At 41.3% G+C, this 23618-nt stretch overlaps 1 protein-coding gene across 1 annotated transcript in view; it reads left to right on the top strand.

Annotated features, from left to right (window-relative positions):
• Positions 1-10497, top strand: part of LOC148537771 (uncharacterized) — a 57083-nt gene extending 46586 nt beyond the window's left edge. Inside the window, exon 9 of the mRNA XM_088460353.1 lies at positions 9817-10497. Coding sequence (XP_088316479.1) covers positions 9817-10291 — 475 coding nt within the window. The 3' untranslated portion in view covers positions 10292-10497. The remainder of the gene's footprint in view (positions 1-9816) is intronic.
• Positions 10498-23618: the final 13121 nt, after the last annotated feature.

The raw sequence follows: 23618 nt of genomic DNA on the forward strand, positions 1-23618 counted from the left end.
ATAGAAAGGCTTGTGAAACTCCTCCTACAGGAGATTAATCTGTATCGCGACTGTCAAAAAAGACTACGCTCCCTGTTCCTGGAGTCACGTCTTTAAAGGACATTTCCGATCGGAGACTGGAGAGCACGCTTAAGTCCATTTACACCGCTGCAGGGGTGACTCTTCGTCTAGCAATAGTTAGCTGCTGGACTAACAAGGCTAAGCAATTGGCGGACGGAATAAAACATCAGCTGCCAATGGAGGAACTCATTCCATTAGCAGAACATATAGGTGAAGCGGCGACTTACCTTGGAAAAGCGTCTAAGGATGTTTGTTCTATTGCCTCCAGAACTTCAGCTATGGCAATTTCGGCACGGCGGGCGCTGTGGCTCAAAACTTGGCAGGCTGACGCAGAATACAAAAAGAATAATTATAAGGATTTGCGCTATTGAGTAGTACCTCTAGCAGCTGAACACCCGGGAGGTATCCCCACCTTCCTTTTAAGGATTGAATTTATAAAGTTTGGTGTCCGCGGTCTGAGGTGCTATTGTATCGTTAACTGTTGCTGAACTATAGAATGTATTCTAAATGTATTTATTATGATATAAGAATGAATTATGATTAATTGGTGATTTGTGTGCTTAGGATATGAGATCCTAATAACAAGGTCTTTATAATAAAGGTCCTGGTTTGAACCACCTGTAGAAAGCTGTAGGATGGTAGTTCTTAAAACAGCAATCCTGGTAGTGAGTACTGGTTGGCTAAAACTTTAGGCAGTGTGTTAATCTGTGTGTAAGTCAGAGTTATAGTGGATGATGTTAGAGTTCTTGAATAATAGATAGCGTATAAAGGTGTGTTCTCCCCTTTCCAATTGGTCTCTGTACCAGGAAACAGCCACTCCACCTCAAGGGTTCACAAAAACAAAACGCAGTATCAGGTGCTGATGTGGTGCAGAAGATAAGTAGCATGTGGGGACTTACCCAGATCTCGACGTACTCCTACTGGTCCACCAAGTGCACCTCCTTGTGGGTTTGTTTGAGTTATGGGTGTAAAGGGCAAAGGACAGAAAGTCCAATAATACCTGGACAGAACACTATGTATATTGTAGAAGCAGTAAAATTACATTTATTGCTCTAATCCTATTTGGCCACCTCACCAGGCGTTCCTAAGATTCGCAGTTCGGAATTCACATCTCAAGTTTCAGGCCTTGCCCTTTGGCTTATCTTCAGCCCCACTGCTACTCACAAAGGTTATGGCTGTGATGAGTCTCCTTGGGAAACAAGGGATCACTATTATTCCGTACCTGGACAACCTACTGCTGAAGGTGAATTCCAAGGATCAACTATTACGGGACATCACCGTGACGCACAACCTCCTCATTCGTCATAGATGGATCCTTAATTTTCCCAAGTCGCATCTGCAACCGACACAAGAGATTGCAGTTTCTAGTAATGATCATGGACACAGTGTCTCAACGGGTGTTCCTTCCCCAGGACAAGATAACTTCCATTCAGGAGATGGTGAGGTTGGTCCTTCGACGTCGGCAGGTTTCGGTTCATGCATGTATCCGACTTCTGGGGAAGATGGTGGCAGCCTTCGAGGCTGTTCTGTACGGTCGTTTTCACTCCAGACCTTTTCAGCTAGATCTATCACAATGGTCGGGATCCCACCTGTTTCTTCACAAAAGAGTCAGGTTACAACCCAACACTCGGATTTCCCTACTGTGGTGTTTAAACTCAGTTCACCTTACGGAGGGAAAGAGATTCGGAGAGTGGGATTGGACGCTTCTTACCACGGATGCGAGTCTAAGAGGCTGGGGGGCAGTAATTCTAGAACATCACTTCCAGGGACGCTGGACAGCACTGGAATCAAGTCTTCCAATCAGCATATTGGAATTAAGAGCAGTTTTCTACGCATTACAGACAACAGCTCACCTTCTGAGGGACCGAGCAGTCAGGGTCCAGTCCGACAACGCCACAGCAGTGGCATACATAAACAAACCAGGAGGCTCCAAAAGTCGTGCGTCCATGAAGGAAGTCAGTCGGATTCTTGTCTGGGCGGAAAGCTACGCAAGGTCGACTTCGGCAATCTTCATACCGGGCGTCGAAAATTGGGAGGCAGATTACCTCAGTTGTCAGGATGTACATCCAGGAGAATGGGCTCTACATCCACAGTTGTTTCAGCAGCTGGTCCAACGGTGGGGTCTTCCGCAGGTTGATCTCATGGCATCCAGACAGAACCATCAACTGCCCCTTTACTGCTCTCGAACAAGGGATCCACAAGCGGTGGCTGTGGATGCACTGTCAACACCATGGCGGTTCCAATTCATTTATCTGTTTCTTCCATGTCCCCGTCTCCCTCGAATCCTACAACGCATCAAGAGGGAACAAGCCAAGGTCCTGCTGATAGCTCTGGACTGGCCTCGCAGAGCTTGGTACTACAACATTCAACTCCTGTTGGTGGACAATCCGTGGCCCTTACCACTCAGAGAGCATCTACTCCTACAGGGTCCTTTAGTCTATCCAAACTTAAATCAGCTTTGTTTGACGGCGTGGTTGTTGAAAGGGCCATCTTAAGACGTAACGGGATACATTCTAAGGTGAGTCCTACGATGCTTAGAGCCAGGAAGGAAGTTACTTCTAAGCAGTACCATCGTATTTGGAAGGCATATGTTGCCTGATGCGAATGTAGAGTTTTGCCTTCTACGGAGTTCAGTCTTCCCAGGTTTCTGCTTTTTCTGCAAGCAGGTCTCTCAGCGGACCTTCGGTTGGGATCTCTGAAGGTACAAATTTCAGCGCTTTCGGTTTTCTTCCAAAAGAAATTGGCCTTATTACCGGACGTGCAGACTTATCTGCAGGGTGTGGTTAGATTGCAACCACCCTTTGTTCCTCCTACAGCTCCATGGGACTTGGACTTCGTCCTGTCTTTCTTGCAGTCTTCGCTGTTCAAGCCTTTGGAGTTGGTGGAATTGAAGTATCTTTCATGGAGGGTGATACTTCTGCTGGCTCTAGCTTCCACCAGGAGAGTATCAGAGCTGGGACCTTTATCATGTCGTCCACTATATTTGGTATTTCATGAGGATAGAGCTGAGCTACGCACCAGAATGGATTTTCTGCCTAAGGTGGTTTCGGCCTCCCACATCAATTAACCTATTTTGGTTCCGGGTCTTCCACAGGATTCTCCTTCTTCTAGATCCTTGGATGTGGTTAGAGCTCTTCGCATATATGTAGACAGGATGGCAGCCGTTCGCAAGATGGATACTCTCTTTGTTTTGTATGATGCTGCTCGTCTGGATTGGCCAGCTTCCAAACAGACACTGGCTCGATGGATTCGTCTGACCATACGACAGGCGTATATGGCCTCGTCTAGAGAACCTTCATCTTCCATTACCGCACATTCCACTCGCTCAGTGGGTGCCTCGTGGGCGGCTGCTCGAGGCGTTTCTATGGAATCTCTATGCCGGGCAGCTACTTGGTCGGGCCGGCATAATTTTGTTCGGTTTTACAGATTTGACACCTTTCCGACTTCTGCAGCGCAATATGGTCGGTCTGTTTTGCAGGGTTCTCAGCGCTTTCCCACCCGTGATGGGAGCCGTGGGACTTCCCCACTGTCTTGAAGTCCTCCAGTGTCCCCTAGTGGGTGAAGGAGAAAACAGGATTTTAGTACTTACCGATAAATCCCTTTCTCCGATTCCACAGGGGACACTGGACGACCGCCCGGCGCTGTTCTTCCTGCCATACCTGTTATGCCTGTTGGCGACATGTTTGTTGTCTAGGGTGATGTTATGAATTTTAGAGACATGTTTGTCGTCTCTTGTTTCATTCTATTTTACTTTGCTTTCAACTTTCAGTTGTTATGTGTACTTTTGCCTCCTCCTCTTCTGTCAATCTTTTTTCTCTGCTCCCCTCGGGCACAGTTCTAATACTGGCCTATAGGGGGGTATAGAGGGGAGGAGCTAGTCACACTTCATTTAAAATTTAAAGTGCCAGCTCCACTCAGCACCGTCTATATCCCACTGTCTTGAAGTCCTCCAGTGTCCCCTGTGGAATCGGAGAAAGGGATTTATTGGTAAGTACCAAAATCCTGTTTTAAGAGAAAGAAAAGGATACCCTTAATACAAACAGAGACAATCACAAAGGAGAGGGTGACCGATAGAGAGACAGAGGTTCACATAAACAGAGGCAGGTGGTCATGAAGTTATACATATTGGGGAAGGGTTGCAGTCAGTCACCGATACCATGATATCAGCAAAGGGAATAGCAAAGGTTCTCAGGAGCAGAGCACCAGGCGCAGGATGAGCAGAGGTGGTATGGTGAGGTGACCTTTGTGATCACTGATTTTTAGATTTTTGTTCCTAATTTATTTTGACAAATGGTTGGATTCAACATTTCTTGGCACATGTCAATTACTTTGTGTTGATTAGTGGGAATGAATTCCAATGAAATCATCATGATTGCCTGTTGTAACACAGCAATATGTGAAAAAGCCCAGATGGGATAATTACCTTCTTATAGGCATACTGTACAATATTATACCCATTTCAGACCCAAGAAATACACGTCTATCATCCTGGGAATTTCCCAGGTCTCAGTCTGACCCGGTTACAGAGCAGGGTCATAGACCCAGGACGGTTCTATTCACATATAGCAAAAACCTGGGTTGAAGCACTTTCACTGCAACAAACCTGGGTTTTTGCTGTATGTGTGAAAGGGGTACGAGTTAGCCTTCTTTATAGAAAGTATACATTGCAAAATAGTCTACCCAAATGCTTACTTATACGCATTTTTATGTATTTTTATTTTAAACATTATAATTTTCAGGTGGCCAAGATGGGTATAGGAGGAGAGGTGTAGAGAAGGTAATGGAGTGAAGACTTGAAAATACAATTTCTTCCTTATTCTGCTTTCACACAGAAAAAAAGACAAAAACCCGTCTTTTACCCGTTTTTTTTTTTTCGCCAGTCCCAGTCTGTCCCCTTCACCCCTTTACCTTTACACAGAAAAGCAAATTGCCGGGTCAAGCATTTGGACCCAGTAATTGCCAGATCAACACAGGTATTTCTGCTTTCACACAGAAAAAGGACCTCTGTTGATCCGCAAATTAGGTCTCTATGTCTAGAGCAAAGCTAGTTTTCAAGATGTATTGTCTCAATAGGTAGTATACAAAAATATGACTACTATGCTTTTCCAGTTACCCAAGATGCCAAAGTCAGGGTGACATTCCAGCAGGAAATGATGAGTTGCCTATTGGTCTAATATGGTGTGAAGTAAAGAATATGCCTAGCTTTAATCATGTTAACCAGTCTAATGTTAGACCCTTGGAAGGATCAAAAGAGTCACTGAAATTGCTTCAAGCATCATTTATTTGATCTGTGGTAGAAATGGCAATATAGTAAAGGTGTGAATACAGAAATGTCATGCCTCATTGAGTTAAGTGATGATCTTGCCCTAGCAAGAACCTTCATACATAATAAGAGAATCAAGTGTGACTAGAGTCACCCCTGTTGCTCAGCATTAGTAATCATCATTATCTTCTGACAGTATGCTGTTTACCTTTACTTGAGCAGAAGGAGGACTTTGTATAGTGACAGGTTTCTTTGTAGACAGGAATGATCCTACTCCATGTGCTACAGAACCTTTATCTTAAATTTCCAAACCATCTGATTGTAAACATGTTGTAAACATGTTTCAGCATCTGTGGACAGAAGTATGGTAGGGATTTTTATCTGGGAAGACACATGGATAAGATCCATAAAGTTAGTGTTGTCATAAAAGGGATAGGTATGAAATACATGCGTCCGGCGGTTCAAATCCCGACATTGGAAGACCGGCAGTGAAGATCCCGACAGGTAAGTGTTTTTAACTATTACTAACCCTACCCTACCCCCCAACCCTCCCTTAGGGATGCCTAACCCTAACCTCCCCCCCAAGTGCCTAATCCTAACCCCCCCTCCCCCCATAAGTGCCTAAACCTAACCCCCCCTTCCCCGCAGCCTAAACCTAAGTCTCCCGGGGGGTGCCTAACCCTAACCCCCCTTCACCTAGCCTAATCCTAAACTCCCGGGGGGGGGGGGGTGCCTGGCCCTAAGTCCCCCCCGGGAGCCCTTAACCTAACCCTCCCCCAGCCCGCGGCTGTCAGCACCCGGCTTACCTTCGATAGGTATACCTTAGCTGGGAGCTTACCTCTGATCGCAGTGCGCTTACCTGCTGCTGCGTATACTTCTGCATCAGTCACCTTAGCTGGACATTCCTGCAGATTCCAGAGTACTACCTGCCACTACGCACATACCAGCATTAGTCACAATGGCTGGTACTCTCTACAGTAAAAGAATGCTTTCAAAAATAAAAGTGTTAATAGTTTATTTTTATCAAAGTGAATGAACAGAAGAGAAATCTAAATCAAATTAATATTTGGTGTGACCACCCTTTTCCTTCAAAAAGCATCAATTCTTCTAGGTCAGTAACACTTATTTAAAATGGCTTTGGTCTGAACACGGGGAAGACGCTACTACCTAATTCTGACCACACAGTGATTCTTAAAACAGTATGGAAATTGAAGCATAACGTTTAACTAAAAATACTGGCATAACCAAGTCTCATGAAGCTGGAAGCTCACCCGTGAAACACATAAAAGGTTTATGCAATCTTTCCGGATGCCAAATACAAGTTTATGTATTCCTAAATACTACTGTGATCTTAGGACTATTCGACAATACTTTTAATAAATTTGAAGCCATTTTAAATAAGTGGTACTGCCTTTACTTGGTAGAACCTGCATCATAAGGGACTCTACTTCTGGATATTCCAATAGAGGTTCTGGATTCCTCTCTTTCCTTTAAACAACAGCAAACGCTACCATCTGATATATAAACTACTTAAGTGGGAGGGTGCTGTTCCTTTCTTCCTTGTAAGCAAACTGCCATTCCTCTGTAGAAGGAAGGAGTGCAGACTACAATGTTAGGGTTACTTTCTACCAATAAAGTACATGGACTTTTGAGATGTTCAAAGTCTCACAGAAAGTTCCAACTACTTGAAACTTTAAGGATAAGTCATTTTCCATTGTGATTCATTTGGACGCTCAACGGGAAACCCCAGGGAAATCTAATTTTCTACTTCTTGTGTTCCACGATAAGTGGGCACAACATCCTAAAGAGTATTCCTGGACAACTCTTGGAAATTCTGCATTCATATTTCTATCCTTGTTCCCCTGAACAGTTTAGTCGTTTTTCACAGGTTCATTTTTATGAAAATAAACCTGTGAGAGCCCTGTGTGCCTATTCAAAAATCATTTTAGATTCTAGGTCATTCTCCAAGAGTTAATTAAAGATCTAAGCCCATCCACTAATCCCTGAGCAGGCACAGCCTCTGGCATTCCACTCTCCCTTAGTTTATTCTGGCAATCTGTGTTATTACGCTAGTTGAAGTACTGGATTCCATCAGATCTTTTTTCTTGTTGTTGGCTTAAGTCTTGAAATGAATCAATGCGAATGTCAGAAACTGCTATTACCTTTTCATCTGTGGGATGGAGGCTTCGGGTCTACTTGAGGGTTGTACGCAGTTCCCTCTCAGTTGCAATTGACCAATGTTTTAGGGATTGCGCAAGCACCTCGTGTGTAAGTGCTGCAATTCCAATCAGGCTGCGGTCATATGACAGCAAAGAATGGGCGGCGACAGGAACCATTCCCCAAAATGGAGGCCAGGGTCTGTCTTCCAACGCTGATATCCTGGTAGAGGAGTTCCGTTGGCCATTCTGAGTAAGCTTAGATGGGCGATGACTGCAGCCATCAGATGCTGCGTCTTCGAATACAACACTCAGATCTGCAATGCCAATAAAAGGCGGCTTTTTTTCTTCAGGCGCTTCCTGCTGCATTAGCATATTTTAGTATCACTGCTGCGTCCAAAGATGCAACAGTGATGGTATTAGCGTACAACTCTGAATAAGGCCCTTAGGTGTATGGGTGCTCTGCGTAAGGTTATTCTTAGTGTACTTTATTTAAGAATGTAGCAGATCAGGGTAGGATAGAGAGCACTGCTATATGATCGTCCATCTAGAGATTTTCCAGTCATGTTGGAACTTCTTCCACAGCAACTGACAAGTTGTCTACTTCTGCTACAACCACTGAATCCGGCATAAAATAAAGTTAGCTGGTGCATGGCATATGCAATATACACAAGATATACTGAGTGTCCATATTATTATCACCACCAGGCAATGGTATGCAAAGTAGCAGATAAAGCTGACGTGGCATCTATGACTCTGTATAAGAACTGAAAGGTGAAGGTACGAAGAGATAAATGAAGTGTATCACTCATGATATAATGGGTAAACAATGTAAGCTGAACACATGATCTGACATACTTTGAATGTGGAATGATTTTTGGCGCTAGCAGCAGCAGTACGAGCATCAGCAAAATGGCTGCACTAGTGAATAGTTCAAGGGCGACAGTTGTTAAAACATATACAGTGTGGGCCAGCAGATAAAAATGGGTCTGAGCACAAGGCTGTTGGTGGTAAATGGTTACTGAGTATTTCAGTGGAACGGAGAGTGGGCAGATTTGTTCTATCCCACAGATGGACAACAGTGCAACAAATTATGGATAATCTGAATCAGGAAACAATTCAGATGGCCTCTCAATGAACAGTAGGCTGAACACTACATTTTATGGGCTGCAGAAGGCCTGTCCATACGCCATTGCTGTCTGTTGCAAGCCTCCAGCATGCTCAGGAACACAGGAATTGGACAGTAAATACTTGGAAACTGCTCATGTGCTCTACTGAATCGCGTTTTAACTACACCATGCAGATAGTGAGGTGAGGATATGGAGACACCAGCGCAAAAGCACGGATCCTTCTTGCATTGTCATGACTCTTCAGGCAGGCAGAGGCAACGTCACGGACATGCAGTTCATCGCATATGGGCTAATATTCCCTACAAACCATACCGACTGTAGAATCCATGCCTAGAAGGATTCAAGCCATATTAAGGGCAAAAGGTTGCCTAACAAATACTAACCCAGTGGTCTTAATAACTTGGCCACTCAGTGTATAATACCAGTTGTGTTACTGTGATTACCCTGCTGTATTAGATGCTATTAATTAGGAAATTATGCTTAAGTGGGTAGCACTGCCCTGTGAGTCAGAATGAAAAACGTTTTTATTTTGTACCAGCAACTTTTTTTCCAGAGTAAAATGCTTAGGGCAGTTCAGTATTTAAGTTTATCCCTGGCCAGACATTAAGTGAAAACATGTATTAAGGCCCCTATCCATTAACCGACTTTGTGAACAATCCAACCAAAACCGGGAGGTTTTGGTCGCATTGTTCACAAAGTCGTGTAATGGATAGCCGACAAGGACCAGCGATGCGCGTGCACGCTGGATCCTTGCCGACCCCGACTATCTACTGAACATGCCCGTCAACCTGAGGACGCTCGTCGGGTTCGGTATGCCCGGAGATAGGAGGTAGGGCTCCTTCACTGAAAGACATTCAGTGAACGCCGTTCAGTGCGGGCACCGCACCTCGGCGACCTGAAGGTCTGAACGTTAGACGTTAAGACTTTCAGGTCGCCTAATGGATAGGCACCTTTAGTGTCCCTGACACCATGACACACCCTTGCACTTCATATGTTAAGTTATGTAATTTTTTTTACACCACAGGAATGCACGGAAGTGTGACTACTGTCACTAAAATATATTGTCATTTTTTTATTTAATCTAATGATACATTTCACACAGCCTTCATAATAAACTATTGATGTTTCACTGTAGAACAGACTTGCCATGATAGGAATTTTAGTGTGAAAATAAGCTAAATATGACTCACTATAAAATCTTTTATAGGTTTCCCATGAAAAATCCTGAGCGCCTGTCCAAATGGGTTCAAGCTGTTCAGCATAGTGAATGGAAGCCATCTTCATCCACCAGAATCTGCAGTGATCATTTTAAAGACAAAGATTACATCCTGCGACCAGGGGCCCTGGTTCCTCGACTGCGTCTAAATGCAGTGCCTTCTGTTATCAGAGCAAGAAAAAGAATCAGAAGAAAAATTATTGGGCTGGGAGATACAGACCGAGCCCTAGAACACTGCAACTCCATGGAGGTTCTAGGAGGAGACCAAGGGACAGATATAACCGTTGACCACACTTATTCAACAGTGCACAATGAGAAGAACAGTTGCCTTTTCAATCTTAAACTTAAAAAGAAAGTGAGAACTTTACAACGTCAAATACAAAGGCAGAGGCACACAATTAAAAAGTTATCTGGAAAAATTGCACAGTTAAAAACCATAAATGACTTGTGTTCAGTTTCAGAGTAGTGCGGTAATATCAGGAGTTCTGGTTTAATAGCATATATTTTAATTATAGCAGGATACAGCTGCAAATGTGCGGTAGCTATTGATCAGAACACACAGAAAGAAGCCTGAGCGCTATTAAGCCAGAGAGTCAATTATCAGTGCAGCAGTGAAACTTAGAGGTGATTGCCAACCTCACTTACAAGAACAATATGAAAAAAACACTGCGCTTTGATAATTAAGTGGGAACATATGAGTAACACCTTAGTATATTAAACTCAATTTATTATCTATAAAAAAGATATTAAAATAATGATAGGACACACATATAAATGACATATGAACACATAATAATCACATAAAATCAGCTAAGGAAGCTATATAGATTGTGAACAATAAAGGATAATTAAGATTGTGAATACAGATAAAGGAGATGATCAGGCTCCAATATTAGTAACTCAATCCTTTACTAATTGCTATAGATATATTATGACAATCTGTGCCAGAAAGTAAAGCTGCAGCTAAATAGCCAAATTCAGGTGTAATCAGCAATGCATGTAAAATGAGAACATTGACACAGTCTAGCTAGTGGTAGCTCTCCCCTTTAGAAAAAACAGAAGCCTTTGGTGTTATGTCCAACACATGTATCAAAGTCCTGGATACAGTGGGTTATCCCCAATAAATTGTAAACATGAAGAACCACAAGTAAGTCTGTATCAGGAAATAATTGTAAATTCCTGAAATGTGTTGCAGGACACAAACGTAGGTACCTGAGAGTATATACAATGATCGAGGCCAAAGGTTTACCTGTGAAGACTGCTATCACAATCTCTGAGTGTTAAAAACACAGGACCTAGTGTGGCTTAGCGTGGATCAGCACCGCCAGCCAGAGAGTGACGACGGCAGAGGTAGATGTACTGCAGCGCACTGCGTGTTGGGGGATAATACCAATCTCCGTCTGTGTGCCTACTGCCTTCAACTGGCAGAGATAGCGTCTTGGGTGCCTGTGCTCTGATAGCACAGTGTGGTCAGTGGACAAGGATCCGGTGTGCACCCGCACTGTCTCAGGAGAAATTGTGGATTACCGCTTCTGGTACAGCCGCACTTAGGTAGTGGTAACAAGTCTCATGAAAAAATGTGTGAGCGGCTGGCAGACCATTAACTGCAGGTATCTTGATCAGGGAGCAGCTCCAATTAGCTGAATAGAGAACACATCAACGCGTTTCGGCTACCACCGTAGCCTTTTTCAAGCTGAAAAATTGAAACTAATTGCTATAGATATATTATGACAGATTGTCATAATATATCTATAGCAATTAGTTAAGGATTGAGTTACTAATATTGGAGCCTGATCATCTCCTTTATCTGTATTCACAATCTTAATTATCCTTTATTGTTCACAATCTATATAGCTTCCTTAGCTGATTTTATGTGATTATTATGTGTTCATATGTCATTTATATGTGTGTCCTATCATTATTTTAATATCTTTTTTATAGATAATAAATTGAGTTTAATATACTAAGGTGTTACTCATATGTTCCCACTTAATTATCAGAGCGCAGTGTTTTTTTCATATAGCTATTGATCAGAAAACAGTTTCTTAAACTGTTCTGGGTGACATCTTAATGGCATTCTGCTGGGTCACTGATTGGAAGTCATTTCAGTTTGGGCTACGTATTCTCTTTTGGAACCAGTTTGGTCTGAATCTGACAGATTAGCCAACACTTTTTGTATAAACACGACTGCAACTAATTCAAAGTTATCTCTCCATAAAGGTAGCCCGTCACACTGTTTGTCAGGTAATGCATTTTAGATAACTTAAATACAATTGGATAATCTGTGTGAAAATCCAGTAGCTGTTTGTTAATTGCTTAATCTGGTTTCATGACATAAAAGCACACATTTTACTGGGATCTCAGTAGCAGCCTCAGGTGATAGTCTGATTTCTTGGGATGGCAGAGATGAGACCTCTGCACGTTTGGTGGCCACAGGTGACCATTCACTTTTATATTGGGGAGAGTAAAGCTGGCCACACATCTAAAGATTATCTGTCCAACCAGCCAACTAGTTGATTGGTTGGAATGAAAATCTGGTAATGTATGGGAGTAAATGATGATCAGCAATTTGTTCCTAACTGGCAGAAAACAGATGCAAATGGACGTTCAAACAAGTTTGTTAAATGTTTGATCTAAATAATTTGTTCAAACAACAGTTTTTGTCCATTTTCCAGCATTTGGGAGCAAATTGCTGATTGTCATTTGCTTTCATACCTTACCAGATTTTCATTCCAACCAATCAACAAGTTGGCTGGTTGGATGTAAGTTGGTCTAGTGTGTGGCCAGCTTAACATTCTGTTTTTAAGATTTGAAGTCACAGGAATTACAAAGTCAATTGTGTAAAATCAGCAGAATGTCATACAATATGAGGATATTCCTTCTTTGGCAATTTGATATCTAAAATGAACAATTAAATACAGACTAGCTCAAAATTGAGCAATACTAATAAAAGCTATAAAAATATTTCTGTATTCTTTATTTACATGCAGTACATATATGCTTAGACCAGAATCTGCTTTCAAACCAATCCCATACATTTTACTGAAGTATGGCTTTATGTATTACTGTCTTTTTCAATCTGACAAATTCTCAATTTAGGTGTATTCTGCAATAATGCCACACATTGCATAGGTTGTTATTATTATATTAGGACTGGATTTATAATTATTGTGCATGTATACTCCTAATATTTTGGTCATATAACGGTAAAAGTATGCGGTCACTTGTTAAAATAAAAATGTTGACCTTGGATAATCTTTTTATGTAAACATTTTATACCGAGAATTATCCTCTTGCGCCTAGTGGATATTAATAGTAGTACAGTGGTTAGCATTGCTGGCTTATATATCTGTAGAGGTTAAATGTTCTTCCCATCCTGTCCTGTACTCCAAGGACATACTGGTAGGGCTACATTTATCTGAACCCAATGTGCCTATGTCTGTGTATAATTTTGAGGGCACTATATATAGATGAATAGACAGACACAGACACGCATACACAATAGAGGAAAAAAAGCTTAGGGAGGCACTTGCCAGATTTCAGAAATATACGTTTAATCTATCACATCATCACTGAAGACATGTTATTCATCAAGCATAGTAATCCCCTCTCAACGTTTTGATTCCCCTCTGGGATCTTAATCCTAAAAATCAGAGATCAGTTAGTTATGGCCTTACCTACCTGGTCTGGGATCCTCTTTAAATAGCACCTGGATGTAGGATGACCAAAAGCAAGGCAAGCTAAGAGGACACCTAGTTGCCAGAAACGGCAAAGTAATCAAATTTTGTAAACTGGCCAGTCTAAAGATTGTACCTCACAACGGATGTCAGCGAGAATTACAGTATGTATACATTTACTATGATGGTGTCATCTGAACATACCAGAGGGTATATATAATGCAATATACAACAATAGATATATGAAAACATACTGTTGCAGTAACAGCATAGAGGACGATAGTGAGCCATGGATTTTGTGTGGTGCTGGAGGGATCCGCCCACACAGGGAAGAAAAAGGAAGTGTGACCACACCTAAGAGCTGCTGAGTGGAGTCAGTTCAAAGAGGACTGAGGCAGACCAGTCAGGCTGCCTGTGGAGACAGTCTAAGTGGGACTGTGGCAGCCAAAGAGCCCAGTGCACTTGGAGGCCAATGGGGGCCAGGAGGCAATATCCAGATCTGCAAGGCAGGGTGGACCACAAATCTCTGAGACTGTGTTTTGTGAGGTTGTTGCAGCCAAGCCAGGCCAGTGGAGCTGTGAATGCTAGGAGGCCATGTCCAGTGTCCAGACCTGCGAGATAAAGAGGACCACATAAGACTGATACTGTTTTACGTTTGCTGACTAGTTACCCATTAAAGTTAGGGTCCAAGCAGTGAGGTAGTGCCCTGCATGGTGACCTAGGCTTTTGTTATTTTTGTTGCTGCATGCTGATACCAGTAAAGCTCTATTTGTGTAATTTAACCTGGAAAGCTGCGCATGGACCATTTGTTACAAGTCACGGTCACGACTTGCCTCTCTAGTAGTTTACCTTCTCATGACGCTGTTGTTCTGGTTCCCTCAGTTGCTAGGCGATCTGCACGCCTCAGGAGGTCACATGTTATCCATAGCACTGTGTGATTGGTTTGTCTACCTATTTGTACACGTTGGCTTTTTGTCGCCTCACCGACTATAGCATTCCTGTAGGTCCTCTTGGCTCAGCCGCACTGTCAGTATTCTGTATCACCTCATGGAAGAGTACTCCAGCGGTATTACCTTGCTACCGGCTCTCCTGCCTCTCCAGCTGCTCCCTAGCCGCATCAGCAGCTTCCTCGCTGCCGCCGGCTCCCAAAGCCATACCATAGAACACAGACTTGTGTACCGGCTATCAAAGCCACAGTACACTAATAAGTACACAAGTTAGTACACAAACTTGTGTACCGACTCTTATGCACGCAGTACCCTAATTAGTACACAAACTGGTGTACCAACTCTTATGGACGCAGTACACTAATTTAGTACACAAACTAGTACTCATACTTGTGTACTGGCTCTCGTAGCCGCATCAATTGTTAACTCTCTTCAGCTACCGGCTTACTAAGCCACATCAACTGTGTACTTTTTTTCTGTAACCGGCTCCAAGCTGCACCATCGGCTCTCAAGGCCGCATCAATGTGTACTTTCTTCTGCAACCGGCTCCAAGCTGCACCATCGGCTCTCAAAGACACATCAATTGTTACTCTCTTCTGCAACCGGCTCCAAGCTGCACCATCGGCTCTCCATGCCACATCAATTGTGTGATTTCTTCTGCTACCAGCTCCCAAGTCTACCTGATACTGTTTCTGTTCCTGTTGTTCCTCTCACCACTGAATCCCATTGTACGTTTGTGTGAATCACTACTACCCCGAGTTATATGCCCAGACGGCTGCCTAAGTACCGGTGAACGTATCCTAGGTCTAAGGGAACAACGGGTGGTTGTTAATGGCGAAGACCTCGCTAGCCTGGGTTCTAGGGGTTCACACGGAGCAGGCTTTGGGATTTATAACCCCAATGCTATGCACCTAGACACTGCACCACTGTCCCCTCTTCCCAGCTAAATTACCCCAGTTTATCGCAATACAGGAATGTATGCATACGTGCCCATATATTATTATTAGGAAAATCATAAAACTATATATAGTTTAGATCTCACTCAGCAACCTTGCCGAAAATGCTAAACGTTTAATATGTGAACCAGTAGCCAAAATCTCCAAGTATTACAAAAAGGTGTCCCAGAAGGATCAGATAAGAGTATAGTGTCACTACAGAAAACAATTGGAATATAGTAGTTCAATCCCAACCAGCTAACCATTCGAAGCCTGTGTATTAATTTTGCCTACATAATGGTATATTTCAGACTTGCCATTTGTGTGACCCAATTATGCAAAATGTCTTGCTACAGATTTATGAATTTCCAGCTGTTAGTGCTGCTCTGATGGACTTTCTGTTTTACTGACATAGGTTAGGCTGCAGGGGCAGTGCAATAGATACACCACAAATTCTTTTGAACACGTTACGGGATATTTAATCATAATCTTTGTAACCCAATGGGGATGTTCAAAGAATGATCCAGCTAACAAGCCACGACAGGTGGTGCAGCCGGCACATTCATAGCTACCAGGTTTTTGTTCATGTAGCCATGTTGATCTCTAGTGTATATAAAAATTGAGCGTTGGTCTCAGCAGTGAGTCTATCAAATTTGGGCCTTTTCGGTACGAGATGAGGGACTACTCTTTAATGTGAATTTCTTATCCATTTTTGCTATATCCGAATGCTGAAGTATGGCTTTACAGTATATATTGGGATTGGTGTCAAAGGTCGTTGTTATGACCAAATTATTTGTCTCCTTGTGTTGAATTTCCATGCGAGTATTTTAATTTTCCTCTCAATAAACATTTCTTGAGTATTTCAGATAAATTAGACTTTTTTAATGAGGCTATTTATCTGTGTGTATGCAATATTAGTGTCTGAATTTATTCCGAGCTCCCTCATATATTGTGACACTGGTAATCCCCATATTTAAGTGCAAGTGGATAGTGGCTATTGGCACTCAAAATTGTATTACAATCTGTGGATTTGTTATTATAAAGGGTTGTTTCAAGACCAACAAAAGAATTGTACACCCATATATTCAAGAAAGCAATGTTTTCCTTACAAGTGCATTCAAGTTGTTCAAGTCTGCATCCATGGACTCAAAGGTCTTCTGGGTGCTGGTCCATGACAGTAAGACTTTAATATAACGTAAAAAACCACTTTAAGCCACTATTTCGGGTTATGCACAACATCTTTACCCTAAAACATAACCCTAATTACCAGTTGTTAGCACTTACCTGCAACCGCCTCTGTCATCTCCCAAGCTGTATGCCAGAATCTAGGCATCATAAAATAACTGATGTCATCCGGCAGCGCCTGCTGAGGTGACCAATCAGCAGTGATGTATCTTGTTTTCCTAGACACCAAGACCGGACCGTAGTTAAAAGTGACACGAATTAAAGACAGTAATGTATTTGATTTGCCTAGCCGCCAAGACCGGACTGTAGTTAAAAGTGAGACGAATTAAAGGGCAGGGCCTTTAACCATTTCTGGCAGCCCCACTATATGCAGATTATTGCGTCGTGAGTGATTTTCAAGATCAAGTTTATTCCAAATTTTCTATGTATCTTACAGTCAAGAGGAAGAAGATTGCACCTCCCTAATATCTTGGCAGTTAGCCCCCAATCTCTTATCTAGGATCTCCATGTCTTTTTCCAGTGGTTTCACCTGTGTTGTAACTTGCTGCATGGCCTGGGCAAACTGAGTAGCCTAGTCCTGCAATCAAGGCCCCATGTTTTCTCTAATAGCCCACAGCAGGACAGATTAGGTGATCAGAGGCTAATATTGCATGATCGACATCCAGAAAAGGGGGCAGCTGGGGTACAGCCTCTATGGGAGCTGACACTGCTCTGCCCACGGTGAGCACATTGGATTTGCGCTTCTTAGTGCAGGACTTCTGTGTCTTGGGCAGCATAGATGGAGAAAGAAATTTCCTCGTAGAGGCCGGTAGAGTTGTGCCGGGTGCTAGGTGACATCCACCTGAGTCTGGATACAGAATTCTGGGCTGCATGCGGGATATCAGTTGGGGTGGCAGCTAACAGGAAGTCCCAAGTTAACATTTTACTTTTAGATATTTGCTGCTAGGAAATTTCTTATAGTAAGTGAACTATCTTCTTTTTCTTCCCCTACCTAAATTCTGCTGCTTGAGACAACTATCAGACTATCAGAGGTTATGAAATTGTTATAGTGTGTATATTAAAATCAATAATAATAAATCCTTATACAACTAGAATCAAATATATATATATATATATATATATATATATATATATATATATATATATATATATATGTGTGTAATTCACATATTCCAGAGAGAGTCAGGTCCCAGAACAGGCATACATAGAAACCAGCATATCAATAGAGATGGCTAACTGAAACTACAATTTAATTAGCATTTGTTTATCCATAGCTAAGAGCCACAGTTTCCTGCCTGAGGCTCTAGATAACACAATAAGGTTATGGATGCCTTTGTATAGGTATGACACCTTGAAGGTGGGAGGCTGGGAAAATAACAGATACTCAAAACACACAGCTGGCTCACTGTTGGGACAGGATTGAAACACCCCCTTTTGAACATACCTATCAGGTGTGTTCAAGGCGGAGTTGGGTTCACAAAGAGACTCCAGAGCTTAATTATACTAACTGAAGGACATGGTCACTCTGACTGTGGCAACCAGACTAGGAAGATTCAACCTCCATAGTTGCCAAGTCCGCTTATAAACAAGCAGAATTGGGCTTGTTTTTTTCTCCAGTTGCTTGTTTTTTTGGATGGTTGCTTGCTTGTTTTTGGGCTTATTTTTTTTTTTAGGTAGCTTCTTTTTGGTCTTGATAGCCAGGTCTCACTACTAAGGGGAGCAAATGTTATATAGCTCCTTCACCAATCCATTTATGTTTAGCTGTCTGTCTGTATGTATATCTCACTTTATATGTAGTTATATAGATTTGGTTAACTAGAATTACTCGTTTAAACGATCAATAGACGTTACATTTCCCATATGTCAGTTATTTTGTTTTGACGTGTTTGTTTAAATTACTCTTTTGTCCTGTACTTACCACGCACAGAGGGCCTGATTCAACAGTGCACATTAGTTGCTTGGGAATCTGCGTATGTGCAGAACGGGTCCTGCTATGTCGCACAGGCAGAGGAGTTTGTGGGGCAGAGACGGCCTGCGTTCCTGGAAACGGGGGCATGTTGCCTCTGTTTTCTGCATTCCTGGAAACGGGGGCATGTAGCCCCCGTTTTCCAGGAGTGGCAAGGTTAGGATCTGTACCCATGGATGCAGACTTCCTGGCCTTGCAGGATGACAGAACACGGCCAGCTTCAGCTACCGCAACCTGACCAAAGGTGCAACCATTGCGATCGATGGTTGCAATGGTGATCCCAGACTGCACCTTGTCCACAGCCTGGGATCGCAGATGCAGCAAGGAGATTTCAGGCACCTTCTGCTGCATTTGCATTTTAGGAAGGACAGAATTACAAAGCTGCTTGTGTGCTGCTTTACCATTCCGTCCTCTGCCGAAAAAGGCCGCGAGTCGAGTGCCCTGCGCTTTACTTCGCACAGTGGAGTCTATTCGTAGAGCAGGGAAGAGTTGTGTTCTGCAAATATTTATATGTATTTTAATAGAATGCACAATAAACAATAACGTTTGTTTTTTTCATTCAATTACCCCCACCCCGTACCACCATATTACGTTGGGCTTATGTTTTGGGCTTTATCGGATTGGGTTGGGCTTGTGTTTCACTCAAGAGTTGCTTGTTTCTCATTTCAGAGTTGGCAACAGTGGCAATCTCAATTGGAGGCATGGAGAAACTGGCTGTTTATCTACCTGGAGGCTAAGTATTCGGTCTCTCCAACCACACATGGCTTACAGGCAAGATGTAGAAATCATGTGTTTTAAGGGATATGGCTTATGTATTAAGTAGTTAGTAAAGTTTGTAGTGATTTATGTAGTGCTTAATATGGTGATTAACATCAAGGTTATCAAGCTGTAATGCTTTGAATATGCCTTGGATAGTTTATCTCAATCTGTAGTAGACTATGAGGGGTATTCAATATGAAAGGTTAACTTCCCTGGCGAAGTTAACGTTTCATATCGGAGTTTTTTTCTGCATAAAGGTATGGTGCGCGCTCCCGCTTATCCCCGTATTCAATATCAAATTAACGAAAACGGGAAACTCCGAAGTTGGATTTGCGTAAAGTTACGAATTTTTCCTTAAAATAATTGTAAGACCCCCCTAAAGTTGTAAAAACATGGGGGAACACTATGGGTACCCCCGTTTTAGCCTTTAATTGAAAGTCGGGGCTTTAAATAGCCGCAGCAGGTGTTTTTTTCCCGACATTGAAGAAGTGATGCAGAAGAGCACTTAGGTTGTTTTTTTAAGTGGTCCCATCAAATTTGGGGTACATGAAAATGGGTACTAGCATATTTTGATGTCCCTAAAGTAAGTTTTTAAAAATTCTGCATTTGTGCACCTGCCGCTATAATTCTATTCTAGAAAACACCTGCCGCATACATGCAGAATAGCCCTGAACCTATTTGCCTATTGTTTAACAATTTTTTCCCATTTTTTTTTTTTCACCCCAATTTTGAAATACATTTTTTGGGGTGTCCCTATTTTTTTTTAAAACTTTTTTTGACACAGTTCTATTTTAAATGTCAATCTCAGGGGTGCAGGCTATTTTTTTTAAGCCTGCACCCCTAAACCCCAATTCTGCACTTTTTTTCGACACCTATTCAATGGTGAAAAGTTATCACCGTTTTTTATCAGAGACTTTTCAAAACTGCGATAAGTCTTTGAAATTGAATACGGTGTAAAACTAAAACAAGTGATATTAACGCAAAAACGTTAAAAAGTGCGATATTAACGCAAAAAACGATGTTATCGCACCCATATTGAATACCCCTATATATGTGTAACAAGTTTGTATTGTAGTCTGGTAAAGGCTGTGTTAACATGTAATTAATGAAGTGAATTTGTAACAGTAATATTCAATATGGGTATATGTAGCTAGTTTTGTGTTAACCTGTTAGCTTATATAGATTGTATGTAATAAGTTTGTAGTTTGGTAAGGGAATTCATAAGTCTGTGTTAGCATACATTGGATGATATAATGTGATGTAGTCCGTTATGTTATCATCTATATTGTAGTGTACAATAGTCTGGTCATACTGGTTGTATTATCAACATGCAGGAAAGGGATTGATTATGGAGTTTTTGTAATATGTGAAACAGAACTATGGTATTTGTAATGATTGGTGCTGGTTGATATAATTGTTTGAGATCAGCTGGTGAGCTGTGTTAGGGCCTTCCCATATGCTTGAACAATAGCACTGCTTGGGAGAGATAGGCTTAGTATGTGTTGCATACTAGTATTTTAGCTACTACATGGTGCTTACTATCTGAATAAGTTTGTATAGTATCATGATGTAATCATAGGCTGGTATCAGTGTTATATCATGGAAGTTGAATTAATAACAGCTTTGAATGGTAATAAGTAATTACCGTATGGAAGGTAGTCTGCAGTTTGTTAAAGATGGCTACCTCCATGTGGTGTGAACAAAGGAAATTCCATGTGCTCCACGTTTCCCCATTGAATCATGTGCTTGATTCAATGGAAGTTGTGAATTACTAGTCTTGTGATCATAGTTATAATTCTACCTAGTTTTGGTGTTGTATAGTACAAATAGGTTGTTATAGGTATTATAATTATGATCATTAATGGATGTATGATTTACAGAAGTTACAACATTATGCAAGTTTTCTTACTTTCAAAATGGAGTGTATGATGTGAGTTTTCAAAATGGAGTTTGTCTAGAGACCATGCGGTTTGGACAATAGGACATGGGCCCTAACAACCCCCACACACACTCTCACCATGCTTTCTCAGCAGCCATCTTGAATATAGGCCTCACCATCCCCCTTGCATCTCTCTCTCTCACACTCTCTCACTTTCATTGTATTTTGACTAGTATTGTTAAAAATTAGTACTGTTTTATGAGGATTGATTTCATGAATATAAATTTATTTATTTATTTATTTATTAACAGTTTCTTATATAGCGCAGCATATTCCGTTGCGCTTTACAATTGGAAACATTGATAGAACAAAACAGGGTAATAACAGACAGACATAGAGGTAAGAGGGCCCTGCTTGCAAGCTTACAATCTATAAATACACTTTTACTTAAACACATCTTGTGTGGAATGTTATTATCTAAATTATTCAAATGATTTAAAAGGTATATAATTCTGGTTAAACACGTTGCGAGTTTATATATTTATGTTTCGTATAACCTGATGTTATTTATATGAAAAATAGAATATTTGCTTCAGATATATTGGGATTAAACAAGCTGGCAATGGCCTGTGTGTACAAAAAGAAAGAAGGAAAAACATCCCTCATCAGTAATGATGGAGACACCACTACTGATATTATAGAGATGGAAATATATATGGTTATGCTTTATATAGGGAGAAATTTTGAGCTAATTTTGAACTATATTAAAGCTTTAGCTAATAACATCAGTTCTCATTCTAAATAATGTGTAAACTAGTCATCAATGGTTTGCTCCATTCATGGAAATAGCAGATGGTTTTCTCCCTACCAGGAGGAAATATGTCATTTTGTATGCAGTGATGTCACTGTGATCCATTATTACATCTTCTGGGCAGATATAAGACACCAGAGCATACCAACCACTGTGGTATTTCTTTAGTTGGTGCACTTGTTGCTGAAGCTAAGGTCTGGCCTTGGAAGAGTGAACTACTTGTTGTTACTAGTAAAACTTCCAGCAGTTTATCACTATTGTCGAAATCGGATAATTGGTTATGAACGCTTGCAATTATTATCTGAATGATTTAGTCGTCTATGGTTTGATGACGAATTGCTTGGACGCTGCTCTGTGTCAGCCCATTTCTGATGCGCACAAATACAAGGTTTAGTGTGGAAAACAGGTTTGGTGTGTATGTCTGTGGGTGTTTGCATATGTTTTGAGAGACTCCGCATGCTAATACAGTATGCCTTTAACAAATTAATTAAAATGTACACAGAGACTAGTATGCTCAAAGGAAGTGGTCTAAATGTAAAGTTACAAATTACTGTCATGGACCTGCAAGTCATTGGCAGTTGTGTACCTATTGTTCGGTGCTGTTTTGGTTCATAGGAACTGACATCTACATCCTAATTAAGTGAAGAATAGCCTGTCCCAGGCTACGAGACTATGTGGCACCTAAAAGCAGCTGTTGGTCTCTCCCCCCCCTGTTTAGATATAAAACTAGAATTGGTCCAGGCAATGCTTGGATGTTAAAATATGTTGGAAATGGATAATATATATTAATCCATTACAAATATCCTAAATTACATAGCACACATAGACTTACATGCATACACACATTAAATAAAACATAAATATACAAGACACACAGCGCACAGTTGCGATGTTTATCAAAACACAAACGCACCACACATATTAGCGAAACTACGCAATATTCTCACACTTACACATACCAAAACTTATAAAAAGGTTCCCCCACATTAAAAGCTTAATATTAGAGGTTTTATTAGCAAATAATTATGTTGTATATGATATTTAAGGTATAGAAGCTAGTAGACATGTCATGTTTGGTACCATTCTAAAACTCAGTTTATTTGCAGATTTTCGGTTCTATCGGCAAGGAGATCGCAGCATGCATTCGCAAGATATGAATTATAGGTTAGAATCTATCTCTGTATGTAGTTTTTCTTTATTAGTTCTTCAGGAGGGAAAGCTACACAAAGAAGCAGTGGAAAGCTGTCGACACCATATGAACTAACCAATGAACTGAGTGACATGAAGCAAAAACCAATGAGCATCTGTTATTCTATGCCTTTGTTGTCTTTGAAACCTGTACCGAATATAGAGAAAAGAAATAAGATATCTGCGCTGGTAATTATATATAAATATATGACACCTAAATAGTAGAACAAATATAAATAAAATTTATTCAATAGTGAACTGCAGTTCAATAAAACATACACATAAGTAACAAGTATTGTTAAAAATTGTAGCCATAAATGATACAAACAGCCATGTAATTAGGATAACGTTTCAGAGAAATTGCATCCAATAATTCACAACGGCTAGCTTAATATCCAGTGAAACGGAATAGGCAATTCACACTATGGTATGTGCAAATAGGGCTG

This window comes from Taudactylus pleione, unplaced genomic scaffold (genome assembly GCF_031769625.1).
Source record: "Taudactylus pleione unplaced genomic scaffold, aTauple2 ptg000044l, whole genome shotgun sequence".
In the NCBI taxonomy this organism is placed as follows: Eukaryota; Metazoa; Chordata; class Amphibia; order Anura; family Myobatrachidae; genus Taudactylus; species Taudactylus pleione.